Source organism: Maylandia zebra, linkage group LG3, assembly GCF_041146795.1.
Source record: "Maylandia zebra isolate NMK-2024a linkage group LG3, Mzebra_GT3a, whole genome shotgun sequence".
NCBI lineage: Eukaryota > Metazoa > Chordata > Actinopteri > Cichliformes > Cichlidae > Maylandia > Maylandia zebra.
This window is the reverse complement of record NC_135169.1, coordinates 61,340,613-61,359,751: the sequence shown is the minus strand read 5'-3', so window position 1 is coordinate 61,359,751 and position 19,139 is coordinate 61,340,613. Positions and strand designations below refer to the sequence as shown.

The following is a 19,139-nucleotide window of genomic DNA, read 5'->3' as shown; positions in this document are numbered from 1 at the left end:
TATCAACCGATGTGAACCAAAACAACAAAAGTGCTCTGCACATGTGTGTGAGACTACAGATTCTAGAATCAGAACTGCTGATTTCATTACTCTGAACTTTTAAAGGCAGGTTTTGTATCTGAGAGCAGGGACACTTGCTGTGTTCAGTGTGACTCGTCTCTGCAGAAGGTCAGGGCTCTGATAGTTGCAGTTAGCGGGTGACTTACTGGGCAGGTGGATCCTGAGTGTCTGTGGGAGTCAGGGTTCATTATGGTCCTGGTTGATTTAAACTGTACAGGCACATGTGTTCAGTGCCATTCAGCAAACCAGCAAACAGCTGCCTCGCACACATGCGTGTGCTCAGCAGCACCGTAGAAGAATTTCACTTGTTAATGACTTTTCTTTTCAACAAATCAACAACAGCACAGGACAAAGGGGGGTGGGTGGTGGGGTGTTGAGATGTAATCAGATAAATCTGGAATATTAACTGTGATAACAACAATTATCCTAATAGATCTTCAGCTGCTTGTTGGGAGAATCTGGGAGAGGAAAACTAACGTGAGCACAAAGTGTCTGAATGTTTTCCCATCGTCACTTTCCACAATGCACAGAGGACAGGGCTGGGGTGATGTCAGGATGTGACGAGACTATAGTGAGTCCAACTGTTGTGTTACACAGGTGGAAGTATTCAGTCTGGCAGTGTGAAGCTTAAACAGTGTTTTTAACATCACTTTAGGTCCAGCTGACATAAACTTATCACACTCACTGGTAGAAATCAAAGAAAGCAAAATGATGCGTCCAACAGTCTGTTGTCATGCAAGCGTAACACCAAGTACACAGTGGTAGCCTAACACTTATTGTGTGCCCTGTAGAGACTGTGGTATGGTTGTCATAAGGTTGCTACACTGTTTGGATTAAACGCTCCTTAGCAGCAGGATCGATATTGAACAGTGTTGTTTCACCGCCTCCAGCTGACACGCAGCACCCCTGCACACAGGCAGACACACAACCTCTTTCCTCACTACGACACATGTAGCTGACATTCACAACAATGCACAGCACTCAGCAAAACTCCAATGTAAAGAAAACTGAAGTGTTACACAGTTACCATAATCGTTAACCTGCTTGGTGGGAATTTAACATGCTCACGATTTGAGATAATTAGCTGTTATCATTAAAGTGGACATGAAACGCTACATGTATGAAGGCTAATTTACACCACTGAGCCCTGCTCTCAAAGGTAACGCTGTCTGTGCAGCTCGATTTAAGAAGTAAGTGCTTAAAGTTTAAGTTTATATAACACGTTTACCGACATCAGCATGTGATGTCACTGGGTTGGTTAGTTTATGTTAGCTTACTAGTAGCTCGGACCATGCCTCTCCTCAGCCAGGGCTCAGCTATTGCCCATTGTTGGAAGTGGGTGGGCCCGAGTCCCTAACGCCCCATGCAGGACTTGCCAATGAGTCTTGGTACTATACCATGCTGGTATAGCCAGACCTTGAATTTGCCTGGTATGCCTGAACCTGCATCTTATGTAGCCACTCTACATCGTGCTCCTGCAGTGGATGAACTCTCATTCCCAGCCCGCTGGCACAGACTTTCCCGGGAAGGCTGAGGAGAGTGATCCCTCCTACATATTCTAATATAAACCATAAGCTTTATTATTGTAAAATGGAAGCATTAACTAGCTGTGTATATCATATTGTCTGCAATCATACTGGTACAAATTCTTACGTGATACAAAACTGTCGTACTGAGATATCATTGCTATAGCAACACCAGGTGGTTATGATCCCTAGTGCATGTAATTAAGAGACAAGCCTGGGCATGTCTGGGAGTGAGAGCCACATGTGTCAGTCTGCAGTGGAGCAACTTCAGGAACCTCCAACAATCACAGTGCTCTGCAACATATGCAAGAACCTGTTTCAGCCCTTCAGGTGAAAAAACTGTGCGCTACAGTCAGGCTGTGTGTGACCCAAATGTAAACAAATGACTCCACCAAGTGTGGCTGAAGGACGTCATGTGACAGGAAGAGCAAACAGTGGATGAAAGTTACTGATACAGTACATGGTGCAAGACCAAAGCAGCAGGTTAAAAAGCTCAACTCATGACCCAACATCCCAGGTAGAAGAGAGTCTTCAGTTTTATTGTGAAAATATTGTGCAGGTTCCTAAAAAGTCACAAGGTTAAGTTACTTTAGTTACTGTTTAACAAAAGTTTCCAGGCCAAACTACGACTAACACCAACCCTGTTTCTGTACTACATTTGACTTATTCTGTGTTGCAGTGCCGTGCCACTTTCACGCTGCTGCAAACGGCGCTGTGTCATCAGTGACAGTAGCTCATTGGAAGCAATCATGGGATGCCTTTCATTTAATCAAACTTAGAAATGCTGCCGAAAATATCTTTTTGTGTAAATGATCAGAAACATTATTACCACAAATCTTCTTAAAGTATCACTTTGAGCCTGTAAACAAACGGGCACAGCCCTGGTTTATAAACTTTTACTTTGAGTCGGTTCAGAAAGTTGAAGACGTCGTAAGAGAGGCTGCGAAATCATTTTGAGATTGAAGAACATGAAAGAATCATGTTGTTTTCCTGAGCAATGAGAACAATTGAAAACCAGAGCTGTAAGTCAGCTATGTAGAGTTCGAGATGTGTGCGTGTTCCCTTTGAAAGTCAGATCTCCACATTTGCTGAGCTTTACAGTACCAACGTCACAATTAGGGCTGGGCCATATTATACCGTTCACAGTAATACCGGTATAATGTTGGGCAACGATAGGAAAATGAAATATCGCGATAGAATATGAGTAAAACGCGCATGCGCAGTGCCTTTGTTTTCATACGCACATGGCCGATTGTTGAGTGAATCAGATGAACCAGAATTGGTTTGTAAAAAAGCGGCCGTCGTTATTGTCGTATTTGTCGGACTAAGATGCTCTTAAATCTGGGAGTAATCTGGGTCCTAAACTCTGTATGCTTCAGGTCAAACGAACACTGCAGCATCACTGAGAGTTAAAAACTGTCTAAATTCTTTCATCTTTAATAAAACGATCAGCATTGCTGCTTTACCAGGTGTAACTATGAAGTTTAACTTCCAGGCATCCATGAAAACAAAATTTATTACATTTAACGGAGTTAGAAGTTAGCAGGGAGCTAGCGGAAGTTAGCTCGCTAGTTTCGCTAGTTACCTAAGCATGATATTGCATGTTCTGACAGAGATTTCTGAAAAAAATCAAACGTACAGCTCTGCTATCACTTCCAACATAAATGAAGACAGGAAACTAAACAGCAGTGACGTTTGTAGGGTTACTGAAGTTGGGCTAGCTGCTATATAATGATGTGCTACGTGATCGCTAGCGACACAGCTATGTTAGCATAACATAAACAGTGAAGCTGGAGGACGAACACTAACACTTTTCCACTTATAAAAGTTAACGTTCCTGATAGTTAGAGACAAATGCAATCGCATGGCAGGATGCTGTAAACGGACCAAACTTCAGTCAGGAGAACAGCTGAGATAATCCATCCACAATACGAGGTTAGTCATTAATATACTGCAACAACATGCAGCTGCCAGAGAATTCAACATTAATGAATCAATGGTACAGAAGTGAAGGAAGCAAGAAGAATGAGTTTAATAAAGTTTGGTTTATCTGACTGCTTTGTTTCGCTTAATGTGCCTTATAATCCCATGCACCTTATGGTCAGAAAAATACGTACTGCACACTGCAGTTTAATGTTGCAAAGCACCTCTTTTTAACTTCAGTGGATATTATACATGGTTATGCTCAGGATATGTCAGCCCATTTCTACTGGAAATGCCTTTTGGTTAAACTTTCAGCAAGGAATTTGCATTTGCACTAGTGATGGGCAGATGAAGCCCCATGAAGCACTGAAGCTTTTCATCCAATTGGTTCACCCCAACGCGAAGCTTCATGAAGCTTCATTTGCTCTAGCAGGACACCTACTGGACGTAAAAATAATAGCTGGCATGAATTTGAAGAGTGTGGCATTTTGCACACAGCCTGTAAATGTCAACAACAAAAGGAGTGTGTAAAACACCTATAGTGTAGTGATGGCAGTATACTGTGTATATTTATGCTGGCAGTATGGAAAATGATTATTTGCGGCAAAGTTCGAACCGCTTCATGAACCAGTCACGTGGTACAGCCGGGCAGCGAGGCTTCGGACGTCATCATTTTCAGCTCCTCCCATAAATGAAGCAAGCCTCGATACGCGCTTCGCGGAAACGCCCCCTCCATTACTCGACACACGCTCCGAAGCCTCGATACAGAACGTCCCATCACTAATTTGCACTGTTCCATTTTTATAAAGCTTTAATGTACATAAAAACCAGCTTCTTGTTTAAGTGAAAATAAATGGAAGGTTGTCTTTTTGCGCTAGTAATGTTGTGGAGTTGTATTTTGTCTCGCATCAATTATATCGTCAGTTATATCGTTATCGCAAATTTTCAAATATATATCGTGATAAATATTTTTGGCCATATCGCCCTGCTCTAGTCACAATCTGCAGCTTTCTGCTTGTATTCCTGAGGTTTAAACTGCAATGACTGAGGCTTTATTGAACTGTTCCACTCAGTGCTTGGCCCGCTGCAGTCAGTGATGCAGGATCTGCACTCGGACGACGACGACGACGACGTGGATTCAGACACGGATCGAGCAGCACACCTCGCACACCACCAGCACAGGTTAGTAGCCCGAGGGCAGCTTTTCGAATGGCTGAACCGCACACTAGTTTAGTTTCATAGAGCTGTGTGCAGACATTGGTAATGAATTCCTTCTAACCAGGATATTGCTATTATGAGGGCTACTTTGTATCTCACATGTTTGTGCAGTAGAGCCAGCCTTTAACAACAAACCTGTAAAATGATGAAGAGCCGCTATTTAAATCTTGGTTAAAATTGCTTGGGACAGTTTCTAAAGGTTCTTTCAACGTGCCTTTTACTAACTTTTCAAGTATTTCATGTAAGCTCTTTCCAACTCTCTCCACCATCCTGTTGGTGGAGGCGTGCCGTCAACCTTGGCCAAAAAGCATAACTTAACCAGATCGTCTCCGTCTCCAACAGTTGACCGGTTTTCTATCATCTATGCCAGGGGTGGGCAATTCCAGGCCTCGAGGGCCGGTGTCCTGCAGGTTTTAGATGTGTCCTTGATCCAACACAGCTGATTCAAATGGATAAATGACCTCCTCATGATGTCTTGATGCTCTCAGAGGCCTGGTAATGAACTAATCATGTGATTCAGGTGTGTTGACCCAGGGTGAGATCTAAAACCTGCAGGACACCGGCCCTCGAGGCCTGGAGTTGGACACCCCTGATCTAGCAGGCCCCTCCCTGACACTGATTCTGCGAGAGTCATCTTCCTGTTAAAGACCGTCCTTCGTCCCCACTCTCTCACATGCTGCTCATGGGGGATTTTTCATTGTTAGCGGTTTTTAGCTAACAGCTGAGACAACAGTTTTAATGTCTTTGTTTTTTGTGACTTCATACTTAGGATTAGTTTAAGTGATGGCAGCAGAAGTGACAGCTCCTCCCATTCCCCGCTGTCGTGCAGTGAGGCCCCGCCCTTATTAAAGTCTACTAATAACCAGGTAATCATATCAGTAATATACTGGCTTATGTCTTAGATCAGCATGATTGAAAGCCACAGTATCCAGGTGTGTGCGTGACCCTGGGTGACTCTTTGCTCTTCTGTCTGTCAGATAGTGGAAGTAAAAAGTCCCACCAAGCAGAGCAAGCAAGACAAAAGCATGGAGTGTGATAAGGTGAGAACGAGTGTCTTTGGTTTTTAGATGTGGAGTAGACTAGTAAATATTCTGAAATATAGAAAGTGTTGTTATGTCTTGGGGTTTGTTACCATCAGCCACTGCTACATCATGACAGCCGTGTTTGCTGTGTGCTTTTCAGGTTTACCTGGATGAGCTGGTGGAGCTGCATAAAAGACTAATGACACTAAGAGAAGGTCACATACTGCAACAGGTGAGCTGATGTCAGCAGTGTCCGATACGTCCATCAGACGCAAACCCACTTCTACAAAGTTTGGGATCCGTGTCAGATGTAAAAACTGAATTCAGTGATTTTCAGATCTCAGATTTTATTCACACGGTTTAAATCGACCAGTTGAGGAAACACGTTAGCGCAGGTCGAAGCTCTCTTCTGATTGGCCAGCTGAGAGCGTGCTGTGCCTGCAGCAGATGACTGCATAAAGAAATCTGCTTGTTTAAAATAAATATTAGACCTTAGACGAAATAATAATGATGAAGTAGTAATGTATAACAATAGTTAATAGTTGCAGACTTTACTTTGACCCAGCCTGTGCCCACCACTCTCACTGTCTGTCTTGCAGATTGTAAACCTGATTGAAGAGACCGGACACTTCCACATTACAAACACTACGTTTGACTTTGACCTTTGCTCTTTGGACAGAAGTACAGTAAGGAAGCTGCAGAGCTATCTCGGGACGTCCTGAGGCACATAGCAGTTGGGTGCTGGATCCGAGCCTCTGACTCGTCCTGTATCAGTTCCAGCTGTAGTTGGCGTGTCTAAACCTCACAGTGGGTCCAGCCTGCTGCTTCGACTCCCCCGAACAAAGAGTTCACCCTGCTGCAGAAATCGGGGGTAGATGTACGAGATCAGGATGTCAGCAGGCAACAATCTGAAAGCTTGATATGAAGGGTTGGTGGGTGGGAGTGATTCTGCTGCCATGTATGTTGTTGTTTATCGTGACAAGTGCATGATCAACTTTGCCTTACAACATTGTACGTCTTATTTATTAAATTTAATTTGCAGGTGTGTGTGCGTGTGTGTTGGGTGGAAAAAAGTGAAACAGGACTTTGAAGAGCTCTATAAGGCGCAAGTCTGACCAGTAACACTACTCTGCTTCGGTCTCCGATCAGATATCCGATTCATTCATTTCCCTGGGATCAAACAGCGTCCGCACAGATGCATCTCTGTTGTTCTGTTTTGTTGTGTGCGACCTCACAGTTTGCAAAGACGTGTGAAATATGAAGAAGAATCCAGCAGGAGGTCTGGATACAAAGTGACACATCACGGCGAGCGTGCTGAGTTGAGAGCGCCGTCGTCTGAAAACTAAAAGTTGAGAAGTTTCTCCAGTTTGTTCTGGAGTTAAAGCTTTAAAAAAACTTCATTTGTAAGTGTGTCTTTATTAAAGCCACCTTTATGCAAACTCTGAACTTTGAATCCACTGGAGCTTTACAAAAATCTTTGGCCTTGTCTCCTGCTGAAAGTGTCCTTCCTACATAGGAGTGTAGGGAGCACATTAACATAAAGGTCCTTCTGAGAATAAAGTGGAAATGTGCAGATTAGTTATTGCGACTAAACCTGATCCTGAAGCATTTCACCAGCTCACAGTGCAGCTGTGGCACTTAAAACGACTGTAATCGCCACATTTCAGTGTTTTTCTCTAAAAAGATTTTTGACTTTATTCTCAAAATGATCGACATTGTTTTTTAATCTTACTGTGGTCCTGTTACTCGGCTCTACAAAGTGAACTCATTTTACCAGCTTTAAATACCAGATGAACTCATGTCGGCTGCTTTAAAAACCTGTTTAATGTTGTTTAAACAGCAGGGCATGAATGGCTGCTCGCCTGTGCTGAGCACTCATCTTTGGTACAGGAGAGCTGCCTCTCAGGAGGTCCTGCCCACTAAGCTTTTGCTTCTGATCGCCTGCCTAAGCACAGATCATGGGTTCAGTTGGTTTAGGATGTTTGTAGACAAAGATCCACTAACACGTGGAGTCATACAACCGACCCAAAACCTGCAGGAGGAACCGTTAACAGGTACTCTGAGGTGTGGATGTGTTTCACCTGTTAAATCAAAGCTCAGCGTGAGACGAGGCCTTTCTTGGAGTCGCCACAGGGACACGTGACAGTCTGATGAGGATGATTTCGTATTTTGAGGATTGAATGAACTATAAATGTTCTGTATGATGTGCAGATCGCACACATGTGGATGAGCTGGTTTTTGTATGTGCGTCTGAAGTAGCTGTGTACACTGTGCACAAATTGTGGTGTCAGGCCCAAAATGTTTGCTGTGTGCATCTTACAGCAGCCTCTGATCATTAGTTCAAAATATCAGCTTTTAGCTCCACCTAGTGGTAGCATGTTAAAACTGCTGCACAGCTCCCTGAAGTGGGAAATCCACAGTTAAATGATTCATCTCATCTTTATTCACTGCTTATATTAAGTTAATGTGAATGATGCATACAAAGCCCTGCCTTTGGTTCAAGCAGACTTACTCCACGATTCTGTGACCATCGTTACCCCCAAAGTCGATGTCTTTGCCTAAAAATATGTAAAATGTTGTTTCCTGGTTAAAGCAGTCACAGGACAGCCCTCCGTAAAGGAAGCTAAAATAGACTGATTGCCCCCTATTGGCTGTTAGTACAGGCCGACAGCTTCACCCTTCTGTACTACACCTTAAAATAATATAAACTCATTAATAGCACTAATAAAAATGTGATTATCTGACCGGTTTTTGATGTGATGCTTTAAAAGCAGTGCGTTTCGTTATGGCTGACAGCTGCAGAGGCCCCTGTTTAGATTACAGTAGCTGTTCTGCATCCTTAAAACTAACCTGCCTGTTCCAACAACAAACTTAAGTAGTGCAGCTGCTAAACTGTAGTGATGTACTCAGAGCCTGGAGACCCAGGCTGGTAAAATCAGTTCCCTCGTTTCCTACAAGCTAAACAAGCAAAAGTAGTTTTGGGTTTTTTGGACTGCCTTCATGTTCCTGCAGCTGGAGGATTGGTACCTTCTGTATTTACTTCCATAACTGAATCTGAGGCCATGGTCCTCAGCAGGAAAAGGGTGGAGTGCCCACCCACAGTGGGCTGATCTCTTAGATGGACATTAACACCCCCCACCCCTCGTCAGGTTTTCCAACTGCTTTGTGGATAAGACGTCTTGGACGATCATCTTGGGTGTTGCAGGAAACAGCGGGATGTTTCATCCCGGGGATGGAGGTGCCATGTTTCTGCTGATGTTCTAAATGAGCTCATCTGCACAGCATAGTGGAAGCATGTGCTAGGATCATTGTAGTCTCCCCTTCATGCTACCATTGCTACTGCTATTGTAATCATTTATTTAAACAGCATTATCTCTGGTGGACACGATAAAGGCTTCATTACGAGCCACGAGGGTTTTGTGTTGCTTTTTTAAACTAAAAGGGAAAGTCCCCACTGAGACTCCTTTAAGCCATTCTCGCTTGAGAAAATGTAGCTGAGGGAGAGGAGCTGGGTACAAAGGAAGAATGGAACCGAGGGGTGGGAGAACGCTTCAGCGGTCCGGCAAACACTTCCTCCAATAAAACTGGGAGACCTTCAAAATAACCTCCCGCAGAAGAGACACAGAGACATCGACTGTCACACTGGCATAAGGCCAAGGAAGTGAAAAGCTGCCCACCCACCAAACCCCACCCTCACCTCCACACAAACCTCTGCACATGATGACACATCTGCCCTTCCTCACTCGTATCACTGCCTGCAGCTGTGAAGGCAGGCTTCTTGGGGAAAACACACTTCCTTCACTTCTACACATAAGCAAGTGCAACTGACTGATTTCATCGTAAATTGTAAACAAAATAAATATTAATTCATTTAAAAAAGTGTTCTTTGAGTTTCCTTGACATATTGTTTACAAACAAGCATGTTAGCACAGCGGATTTATCACTGAACACAGTAGCAGCTCGATCTGCATGTTTACAAACCCTTTGTAAGTAACCAAGTTCAAGCAGCCACATACAGACTCATCAGACTTTGGCTCAGTGACGTGAATCCGTTGAGATGAAGCCTTGCAGATAAAGAAGATATCCGACATCAATAACACAGTTCCTTGAGGACTGCAGTGCTAATAGGACCGATGCAATGAATGCTACTATCATCAATTTGGTTAAATGGTTAATTACTCTAAGCTGGATAACTAAGCTAATAAAATATTAACCGATGCATCTCAAAGTTGGGACAGGGCCATCTCTACTGCTGACCATGAAACAGAGCTTTTGACCCACTGTTAGTTTAGTTTTCAAATCAAATCAAATCACTTTTATTGTCACATCACATGTGCAGGCACACTGGCACAGCACATGCGAGTGAAATTCTTGTGTGCGAGCCCCACAAGCAACAGAGATGTGCAAAACACAACAACACAAACGAGCAAAATACAAGAATGGCCAACCTGAAACTAATAAATATATGTACAATATATAATAGTGTATGCATTTCTGGATGTGTATACTAAATGTTTTTCTACGTGTGTGTGTGTGTGTGTGTGTGTGTGTGTGTGTATACACATTTTTACAAATTAAATAGTAAAAAAAATAATAAAATAAAATATATAAAAATATACAGAGTTGAATATGTGCAAAACAGTGGCATTACTGTACAGTATGGAGTGCATAATGTTGAAGTTCCAGTAGTGAAGCTGAGGTGTCTATGAAGTGTTCAACAGTCTGATGGCCTGATGGAAAAAGCTGTCTCTCAGTCTGCTGGTTCGGGACCGGATGCTGCAGAACCTCCTTCCTGATGGAAGCAGTCTGAACAGTTTATGGCTGGGGTGACTGGAGTCCTTGATGATCCTCCCCGCTTTCCTCAGGCACCGCTTCCTGTAGATGTCTTGGAGGGAGGGAAGCTCACCTCCAATTATCCGTTCAGAGCACCGCACTACTTGCTGGAGAGCTTTGCAGTTGTAGGCGGTGCTGTTGCCATACCAGGTGGTGATGCATCCAGTGAGGATGCTCTCAATGGCACAGTGATAGAAGGTCCTGAGGATGCGGGGGCTCATGCCGAATCTTTTCAGTCTCCTGAGAAAGAAGAGGCGCTGCTGCGCCTTCTTCACTGTTTTGTTTATGTGTACTGACCACGTAAGATCCTCAGCCAGATGTACACCAAGGAACCGGAAGCTGCTCACTCTCTCCACAGCAGCGCCGTTGATGGTGATGGGGGTGTGTACTTCTCTGCACCTCCGGAAGTCCACTATCAACTCCTTTGTCTTTGCGACGTTGAGGGTGAGATGGTTGTCTTGACACCAGTGGGTCAGGGCGCTGACCTCCTCCCTGTAAGCCGTCTCATCACCGTTGGTGATAAGACCCACCACTGTAGTGTCGTCCGCAAACTTCACAATGATGTTGGAGCTGTTAGTGGCTGTGCAGTCGTAGGTGTAGAGTGAGTACAGGAGAGGGCTCAGTACACACCCCTGTGGAGCACCAGTGTTCAGTGTGATGGGGGATGAGGTGATGCTGCCCAGTCTGACTACTTGGCGTCTGTCAGACAGGAAGCTAAGGATCCAGCTGCAGAGGGAGCTGCTCAGTCCTAGATCCTGCAGTTTCCTGTCCAGCTTCGAGGGAACGATGGTATTGAATGCTGAGCTGTAATCTACAAACAGCATTCTCACATACGTGTCTCTCTTCTCCAGAAGAGAGACACATGATGACCACGTTTTGGTCATCATGTGACCTGCAGTCAGCTGAGGCTGAAGCAGTGATGTGGTCACTCAGTGAAAATGCAACATCCAGATGAACAGAATACACATGCAGGGATCTCAGCTGAAACGTTTGTTCTACTGTCCATAAAATATGGAAATATGAAGTTTTACATTTTAGAGCGTTCCAGCTTTTCTTGGAATTGAGATCGTGTCACGTTATGGCATTTATTCACCTCAAACATACAATATGCACATTGACCCACACAGAAATAACTGCAAAGTGAAGATAATCAAAATTAATGAAATCACAAAAAAAAAATCAGGTTCCAGCTCACGAATAGTTTTTCCTCCTCAACTCATTCCCGTTTCTCCCAGCGGGGAAGCTGACAACAAAGTGAAGACCACCAGAGTGTACGTGGCCTCTGTTTGCAGAGGGATCCTCGACCTCCCAGCCATTGTCATCAAATTTGCAAAGAGCTGCCATAATTCAAACACGTGCATGGATGCTATGCTTTTGGCTCGCTCGTGTCCGTCATTTCCCCTGTGGCCAATCATGTTGGCCTTCCTGTTGCTCTCCTGTGGAATTCTGGGTGGGGGGCATTTCTGTCTTCCTCCCTCCCCCACCCTTTTGCTCACAAAATCCATAAGAATTAGCTGTTCAAAAAATTCAATCAAGTTATGTAAAGGACAAAAGCAAGCAGACTTCAAAGGGGCGGGATGAGGAGACATGCTGCATACAAAGGCTCCAGACACTTCTTTCAGCACTCAGACCCCCTGCACCAGCAAAACGGACCCAGCCTCTTGGAACAAAGCCCAGTCCTGAACCTGGTCTTTGATTTCAGCGGTCTTGGCACTGCTCCTTCTTTGCTTTGTTCGTCTTGATGGAGCTACGCTGTGTAGCAAACCGTGACCCCTGCAGCCCACCCTGTTTGCATGAGGCAGCACACACAGTCATACATGCAGACAAAGCCAAACTGCCATAAAACAGGAAATAAGAAGAAAGCTGATAAGGGAAAAAAACCAGTGTGCTGACAATACAGTCTCATCTCTCACAGATTACAGGCACTGTGAGTGTTGCTGCTGCCTGTTCTGATAAATTAGTCATGTGTGATGATGCGTCTGAACAAGGAAGCGGGAAGGGAAAGAAAAACCAAACTTAGAGTCCCCGCTCTCCTGGAAACCGCCTCATTGTCTGTGTTGTCCAACGCCGCATTTGTTTTTTAGCGTGCCAGTTTCTACTCCATTCTCAAGCTTTTATAAAAATCTAACATCGGATATGTTTATTTAATTTACTGGGGTTGTATTTGAAGAATTACTTGCAGTAAGTAACTGTGCACTTCTGGAAACGAGAGGCAAAAGACACAAGCAGTCAGCTGATCCAAAAACAGCTACAGTAAGTACAGCAGGTCAAAGGTAACGCAGGCTCTGCTTTGTTTTAGCTACTTTTACAGTTCAGCAAACTCAGACTAAACCAGGTAAATCTCAAACTGACTGTTTTATTAAGGTAGAAGTCCACAAGATGTGAAAAACAGCACAATTTTTACAACACAGCTACCACCATGCTAATGTCTGCAGCCTGTTAGCAGCCCAAATGAAGCAGCAGCATTACTTAACAATACTGTGGTAATGAGCATCGACTATAAAGTTTGGGCTGACCTGACTGCGTTTGTGTGTTTGTAGGGACAGAGATGAACAGGGAGACAGAATCAGATGAATTTTTCTGAGTGCATCCTCCACAGAGCATACACAAGAAGAAAACCATAATCATTTGTCCTCACTGTAAACAGAAGCTAAACTAAAACCACTGCAAAAGAAAACATCACAGTGAAACAGTCCAAGGACTGCCCACGGGGGATCTTATCACAGCCACAGAACACAGCTTTAAATTGTGTAATTTAAGTGATCTCGATAGCTCTGTTTTGGAAGTTCAGTTAACGCTAGAAATGTGTTTTGGACTTTGTACATGCTCTTTGGAGTTTGTACGTAACCACTTTTTTTACATTAGAAATTCCTTTTGTGCATGATTTTAATAATAAATTAATTAAAGCAACAAAACAACCTGAAGAGCCAGTTGGGAGCCGAAAGAGCCGGCTCTTTTTAGTGAGCCGAGCAGAAAGAGCCGGCTCTCTAAAGAAGAGCAGAGTCCTGGCCCCTAGCCCTGCCAGTGTAGCAGAAATGATGAGGATGATGATGCAGCAGCAGGTGTTCTTCTCTGCATGAGTAGCTTAATGTTGTTCGTGTGTAATGTACATTGAGTAGGCTAACCACGTTATTACATTAATGCACATAAGGTGAACTAGCAAACACCATTGTACCATGCGGCTGTCTTCTTGTTTGATGGCAGATACTCCCTTCACCCTGGCCAAAAAGGCTAAAATGACCAAAGAAAAAGTGGAAAACAGCTAAACATGAGAGGTTTTTGGACAAAGTTTGTGTTTTTCCATTGTTTAAGCACTGCTTCCAGCCAAGAGTGATACCATATATGCCCCTATAGCTGCAGAAAAGGCTAACATTGTTATCTTTTTACAAAAAAACAGCTGAACATGAGAGGTTTTTGGACCAATTTTGTGTTCTCCATTCTTTAAGCACCAGTTTGAGCACCGTTTAAGCACCGGCACCGTTTCAAAAGTACTGGTTTGGTACTGGTATTGGATAAAACCTAAACGATACCCATCCCTACATGCTACCAATCCCAAAGTGGCAAAAAGAAAGGGAGAAAACAGGAGCTTTCTGAACAGGTGGGAGAATATGATGAAAAAAATTAATTTAATTAAATTTAAAATTTAATTCAGAATGCTGCAAATGCAATTTTTATTTAAGAAATGACTTCAACTGATCTGTTATTTAATTGGAAATTTGATTTTGCATGTGTGCAATATTAAGTTTATATTAGTTTTATATATTGTTTAGTATTAAGCTTTGCTTGTTCCATATTTCGTTTTTCAGCAAAACTTGTTTGAGTCCATAAGAAAAGATTCCTTGTTATATTTGGAGGAAGATTTTTTTTCAATGATTATTTGATCCAGTTATGAACTGGTGCAGAACTGAAGAAGCTTCTCGGATGAGAGGTGAAACGTCTTCAAGTAACTTAAAGAAGTCCAGACGCTTTTCTTTGCAAGCTCCTTTGATCCAGTTATGAACTTTGGCCCACTGTGTATTTGAGTTTGACACCCCTGCTTTAACGCGTAAAATGAAGTGGCAAACCGTCCTGGCTTTATAATTATGATCTGTCTTTCAACAAATATTTAATTTATTACTTAGTCTCGCTGATACTCGTGTAATTTTAGGAGGCGATTTTAATTGTGTACTTGATAAACTCTTGGTTAGATCCAATCAAACCTCCCAGTTGTTTAACGCTTCGACTGTTCTGAATAATAATATGTTGAGTTCTACTAACCTGTTGATGTTTGGAGACTGTGTAACCCCACTGGTAGAGATTACTCTTGTTTTTCACAAGTGCACAAATCGTACTCCAGAATAGATTATTTTTTTGCTTGATTCTAAATTGATGTCTAAAGTTGTATGCTCAACTTATCATAATATCTTGATCTTGGATCTTTAGTCCTGGACTTCTGTGGTACGAAACAACTGGCGTTTTCACCCGTCACTCCTGTCTGAGACATCCTTTTGCCGATTTATGACAACTAAAATATCAGAATTCTTGGAAACTAATGATAAACAAGACGTTTCTGATTCGATTCTATGGGAAACATGCGAGGAGAAATTATTTCTTTTGAATCCTCGTTAAAAAAAGGACGCCAGAAACGCCTGTTTGAAATAGAAGCTGAATTAACACAGTTAGAACAGGACCACAAGGCCTCCTCTTGTCCCTCTTTGTTTCAAGACATCATTAAAAGGAAGTTTGAGTAAACCACAATTTTATCTTGTCAAGTAACAGATCAGCTATTTAGGATCAGACAGAAGCATTTTGTGTTTGGAGATAAGCCCCATAAGCTTCTTTCTCGGCAGCTGAGAGGCCTACAGGCTAGTAGGGCTATACACAAAATAAAATCAAGATCAGGCGAAATTTTAATTAGCCCTAAAGCTATTAATGAGCGATTTAGAGAATATTATGAAGAGCTCTATATGTCGAAATCTTGGGGCAATATTTCTCATTGGTTTGGGAAGCAGGATCTCCCGACAATGAATGACGCTGCAGGAGAGGCTTTAAACTCAGATATTACTGTTGAAGAAGTTTCGAAAGCTATTAAGTCATTCCCCAGTGGAAAGTCCCCAGGCCCAGATGGGTTTGGCATTGAATTGTATAAAAAATACTCTGAAAAGGTGGCCCTGCTTTTATTGAGAATGTTTAAGCATTCTTTCCATACTCAAGCATTCCGCCGTGCGCTAATATTTCTTTGTTATTGAAAGAAGGAAAGGATGAAACAGAATGTTCCTCTTATCGACATATTGCTTTGTTGAATTTGGATATGAAAATTTCCACTAAAATTTTGGCAAACAGATTAAATAGACATGGATCAATTATCCATCCGGATCAAACTGGGTTTGTCCCCCAGAGGTTTTCCTTCTTTAATGTTTGAAGATTGATGAATGTTATGTACAGTGTTGGGTAAGTTACTTTAAATTAGTAACTTAGTTACATTACTAGTTACTTATATCAAAAGTAACTCAGTTACTTCAAGTTACTCATTACTTTCAGAGTAACTAGTTACTAGGGAAAGTAACTTTGGTTTTACTCAGACTTCTCTTGTTAATGTGTTGCTTCTGTAACTGGATACCCAGCATTGCCAGTCTTCTAGCTTGCTTACTTGCCACACGTGCACTGTGCCACCTACCAATAGAAAGGAAAAGATAATGTGCACATTTCCAGGAGAGAAATCCCACGCTTGGACCGTTGTTGGCCGCTGCATGATTCATGATTCTCACTCGCTTTTGCAACTTTGTACTTTTGTGTTACTCGCAGCAACAACTCCACCTCATTGTTAGTCCATTTAAAAAAACTCTGCGCTTTTCAAAGAGACGTTTCTAAGAGCCGGGAAGTAAATAAGCGGCAGACAGAAATGAGGCAGGTCGAATCGTCTTGCGTTTCACGCATGCGCAGTACTGGGACGTAAGAGTTTCAACCCTTTCAATGTGGATGCACAACTCTGTGAAAACAGCTGAAAACACTAGTGTGGACGCGGAGTGTTTTCAGACAAAGACGCCGTTTTCAAATCTATCCGGGCTGGTGTGGACGTGGCCTCAGTCTGGAAAAGACGTGTTTCTCAATCCCACAAGCACCACTGTGAGCCTGTCTGCTGCCAGCTGCCGACTGGGGGACTTGTGTCTGTCAGACGCGACACAAAGTGTGATTTTAGCAAAGATTATTTAGTTTTGCAACATAAGAGAAAGAGGAATTTGGTGACCTTGGTCCATGAGAAGTCCATAACAAATAAGTTGGATATGGATGACTCTGTAAGAGTGTTTTTGGAAAGGTAAACAGGAGACTGTTGTTGTAGAGTGGACCGAGGAGAAAGGAGAGTGGAGCTGTTTAGTTGCAAACAGACTTCAGTCCCTTACGAAACAAATAAGCTTAAAGCATGACAAAATCTGTTTTGTTCAAGAGCTGGTGATTTTTTTTTTCATTACTATGCCAACCCGTTTTAGTTTTGTAAATATTGGCTATATTGAGAAGTCTTATTTTAATCTTACTTTATTTTACAAATTTATTTGAGAATTAGGCCATTCAATGAAGATGGATTTGATGTTGTTGGTTGTAAAGATCTGGATGGATAGTTTAATTTATTCTTTATTTTCTTTTTTAATTCTATTTTTGAGTTTTATTTTTTAAGACTTGGTGAACTGTATTTTTTAAATAACATCGCCTACCCTTTTTAGTTTTGTTAATATTAGCAATAGTAAGATGTATTATTGCTGGGCTTGGATATATTTAATATAAGGCATCTAATTAGTGCTTTTAGTTGTTAGTTGTTGTTTAGTTGTTGTTAGAATCTGATGATGTCATGGTCCTGGGTCGGTGACCCAGCGCTTTAAGTTTAGTATTATCATTTTCCAGTTTATTATCATGATGATTATTGTTGTTTGAGTTCTACGTGTTATATTCGGTCTGCATCTGTATCTCTGTCTGTCTATGGTGTCACCCCGTCTGTGTGTGAATCTGTCTGTTTAGTTCAACGTCTTGTCTCCCTGTGTCTGAGTTTCCTGTTTTATTGTGAAGGTCTGTGTCATATGTCAAAGTGTTCAGTTTTACCTTTCTCCTGTCTCGTTAGCCTAGTTCCTCCCAGCTGTGTTCCCCACCTGTGTGTAATCTCCCTGTGTTCTCTGAGTGTATTTAAGTTGTGTCTTCTGTCATGGTAGTTGCTGGTTCGTCTGCGTCATTTCCCTTACGCCATTCTGTGTTTATGCCTCCGGCTTCCTGGTCATTCTCCCTGCAAGGTACCCTCGCTCGTGTTCTGGTTTTGTGTTTAGTTTTCCCAGTTTAGAGTTTTTACCGTTCTGTTTCTCGCCACCCCTTTTTGTTGTACTTCTCCGGTTGTAAATAAAGCTCACCCTCCACTTAAGCAGTCTGCATCTTGGGTCCGTTATTTATCCACACGGCCTGCCCCGGCAAACCGTGACAGATGAGGAATATTTTGGTTGTTTTGTTTTTCTGTTTCCCCCCTGACGGATTACCACCTTAATGTGGTCAGGGGGTTTGCGTGCCTCGGTGACCCTAAGAGTAAGACCAGCCTTCAGGTGGGACACCCAAGTTGGTCTAGTCTTAGGGTAGAGGCCTGACAAAGTGCAATTCAGTTACATGACAAAAACAGTTATTAAGAACACCCCACCCAACCCCACCCCTTTCCTGCCTCCACTGCCACCATTTGCCCCCTTTCGGTCTGCCCCCTTATATATGTTTGTCTAGAACCGGCCCAGGTCGACTATGACAAGTTGCTCCGTTTGGTTTCACTTTTTTCATAACTCCTCCTATGAGGTGTTCAAGCGCCCCCAAATTTAATCAGAGCACCTCTAAAAATACTACTACTACTATATTAATACTAGTAATAATACCACATGTTAGTATTATTTTCTGGAATTATCATTAAACATTATATTTTCTTAACTTGCCTAATGATGACATACAGGACAGATGAGAACAAGTTTCATATGCAGTGTTTATGGTATCATGATGTTACAGTGCGCTCACACAGAGGCTGGTTTGTCATTAATCGCCTAATTAAGACTTTCTTTGCTGTGGCAGAAAGACGATGAAGAGATCATGTCATGGCACAAATCAGTGATGCAGATTTAAAACACACTTTAACTGAAATACAGCAAAAGTTCAAACTGTCCTGATAATACGGCGACGTTGCTGTGACAAAAAGTTTTTATCTGTTCTCTAAATAGCATCAAAAACATTAGAGATTATTAGCTAACTCTAACCTTCTGATCCACTAGTCTGCTTGTATTCAGGGGCTGAGAAGCTGATGAAATTTATTATTTTAGTTCGTTAAAGATTTCTGTTCCTACTCTGATGGAATTGGGCTTCAGTGTTTGTTTACAGTGCAGCTCCACATCCAGGCAACAGCAGGTGAAAATGATGTTACCTGTCAGTGTCCAGCTGCAGCCTGTGTTCAATATTGTTATAAACTGATGTGGATCAGTTCGTGTCTTTTTTTGTTTTTGTCTTTGTAAATTCTGTTTCACTGCAACATTGAACAAAGCCTGAGAGAGCAGGATGAAGACAGCCTTCAAGC

General features: G+C 42.5%; 2 protein-coding genes across 2 annotated transcripts in view; both read left to right on the top strand.

The window, feature by feature from the left end:
• Positions 1–19,139, top strand: part of LOC143416884 (uncharacterized) — a 463,686-nt gene that overhangs the window by 334,516 nt on the left and 110,031 nt on the right. The window lies entirely within an intron of this gene.
• Positions 4,587–8,536, top strand: LOC112432448 (protein AF-9). Its single transcript, XM_024801008.2, has 5 exons — positions 4,587–4,691; positions 5,497–5,593; positions 5,705–5,767; positions 5,910–5,981; positions 6,349–8,536. Exons 1-5 carry the CDS (start codon positions 4,606–4,608, stop codon positions 6,469–6,471), a joined length of 441 nt encoding a protein of 146 aa, XP_024656776.1. The 5' UTR covers positions 4,587–4,605; the 3' UTR covers positions 6,472–8,536.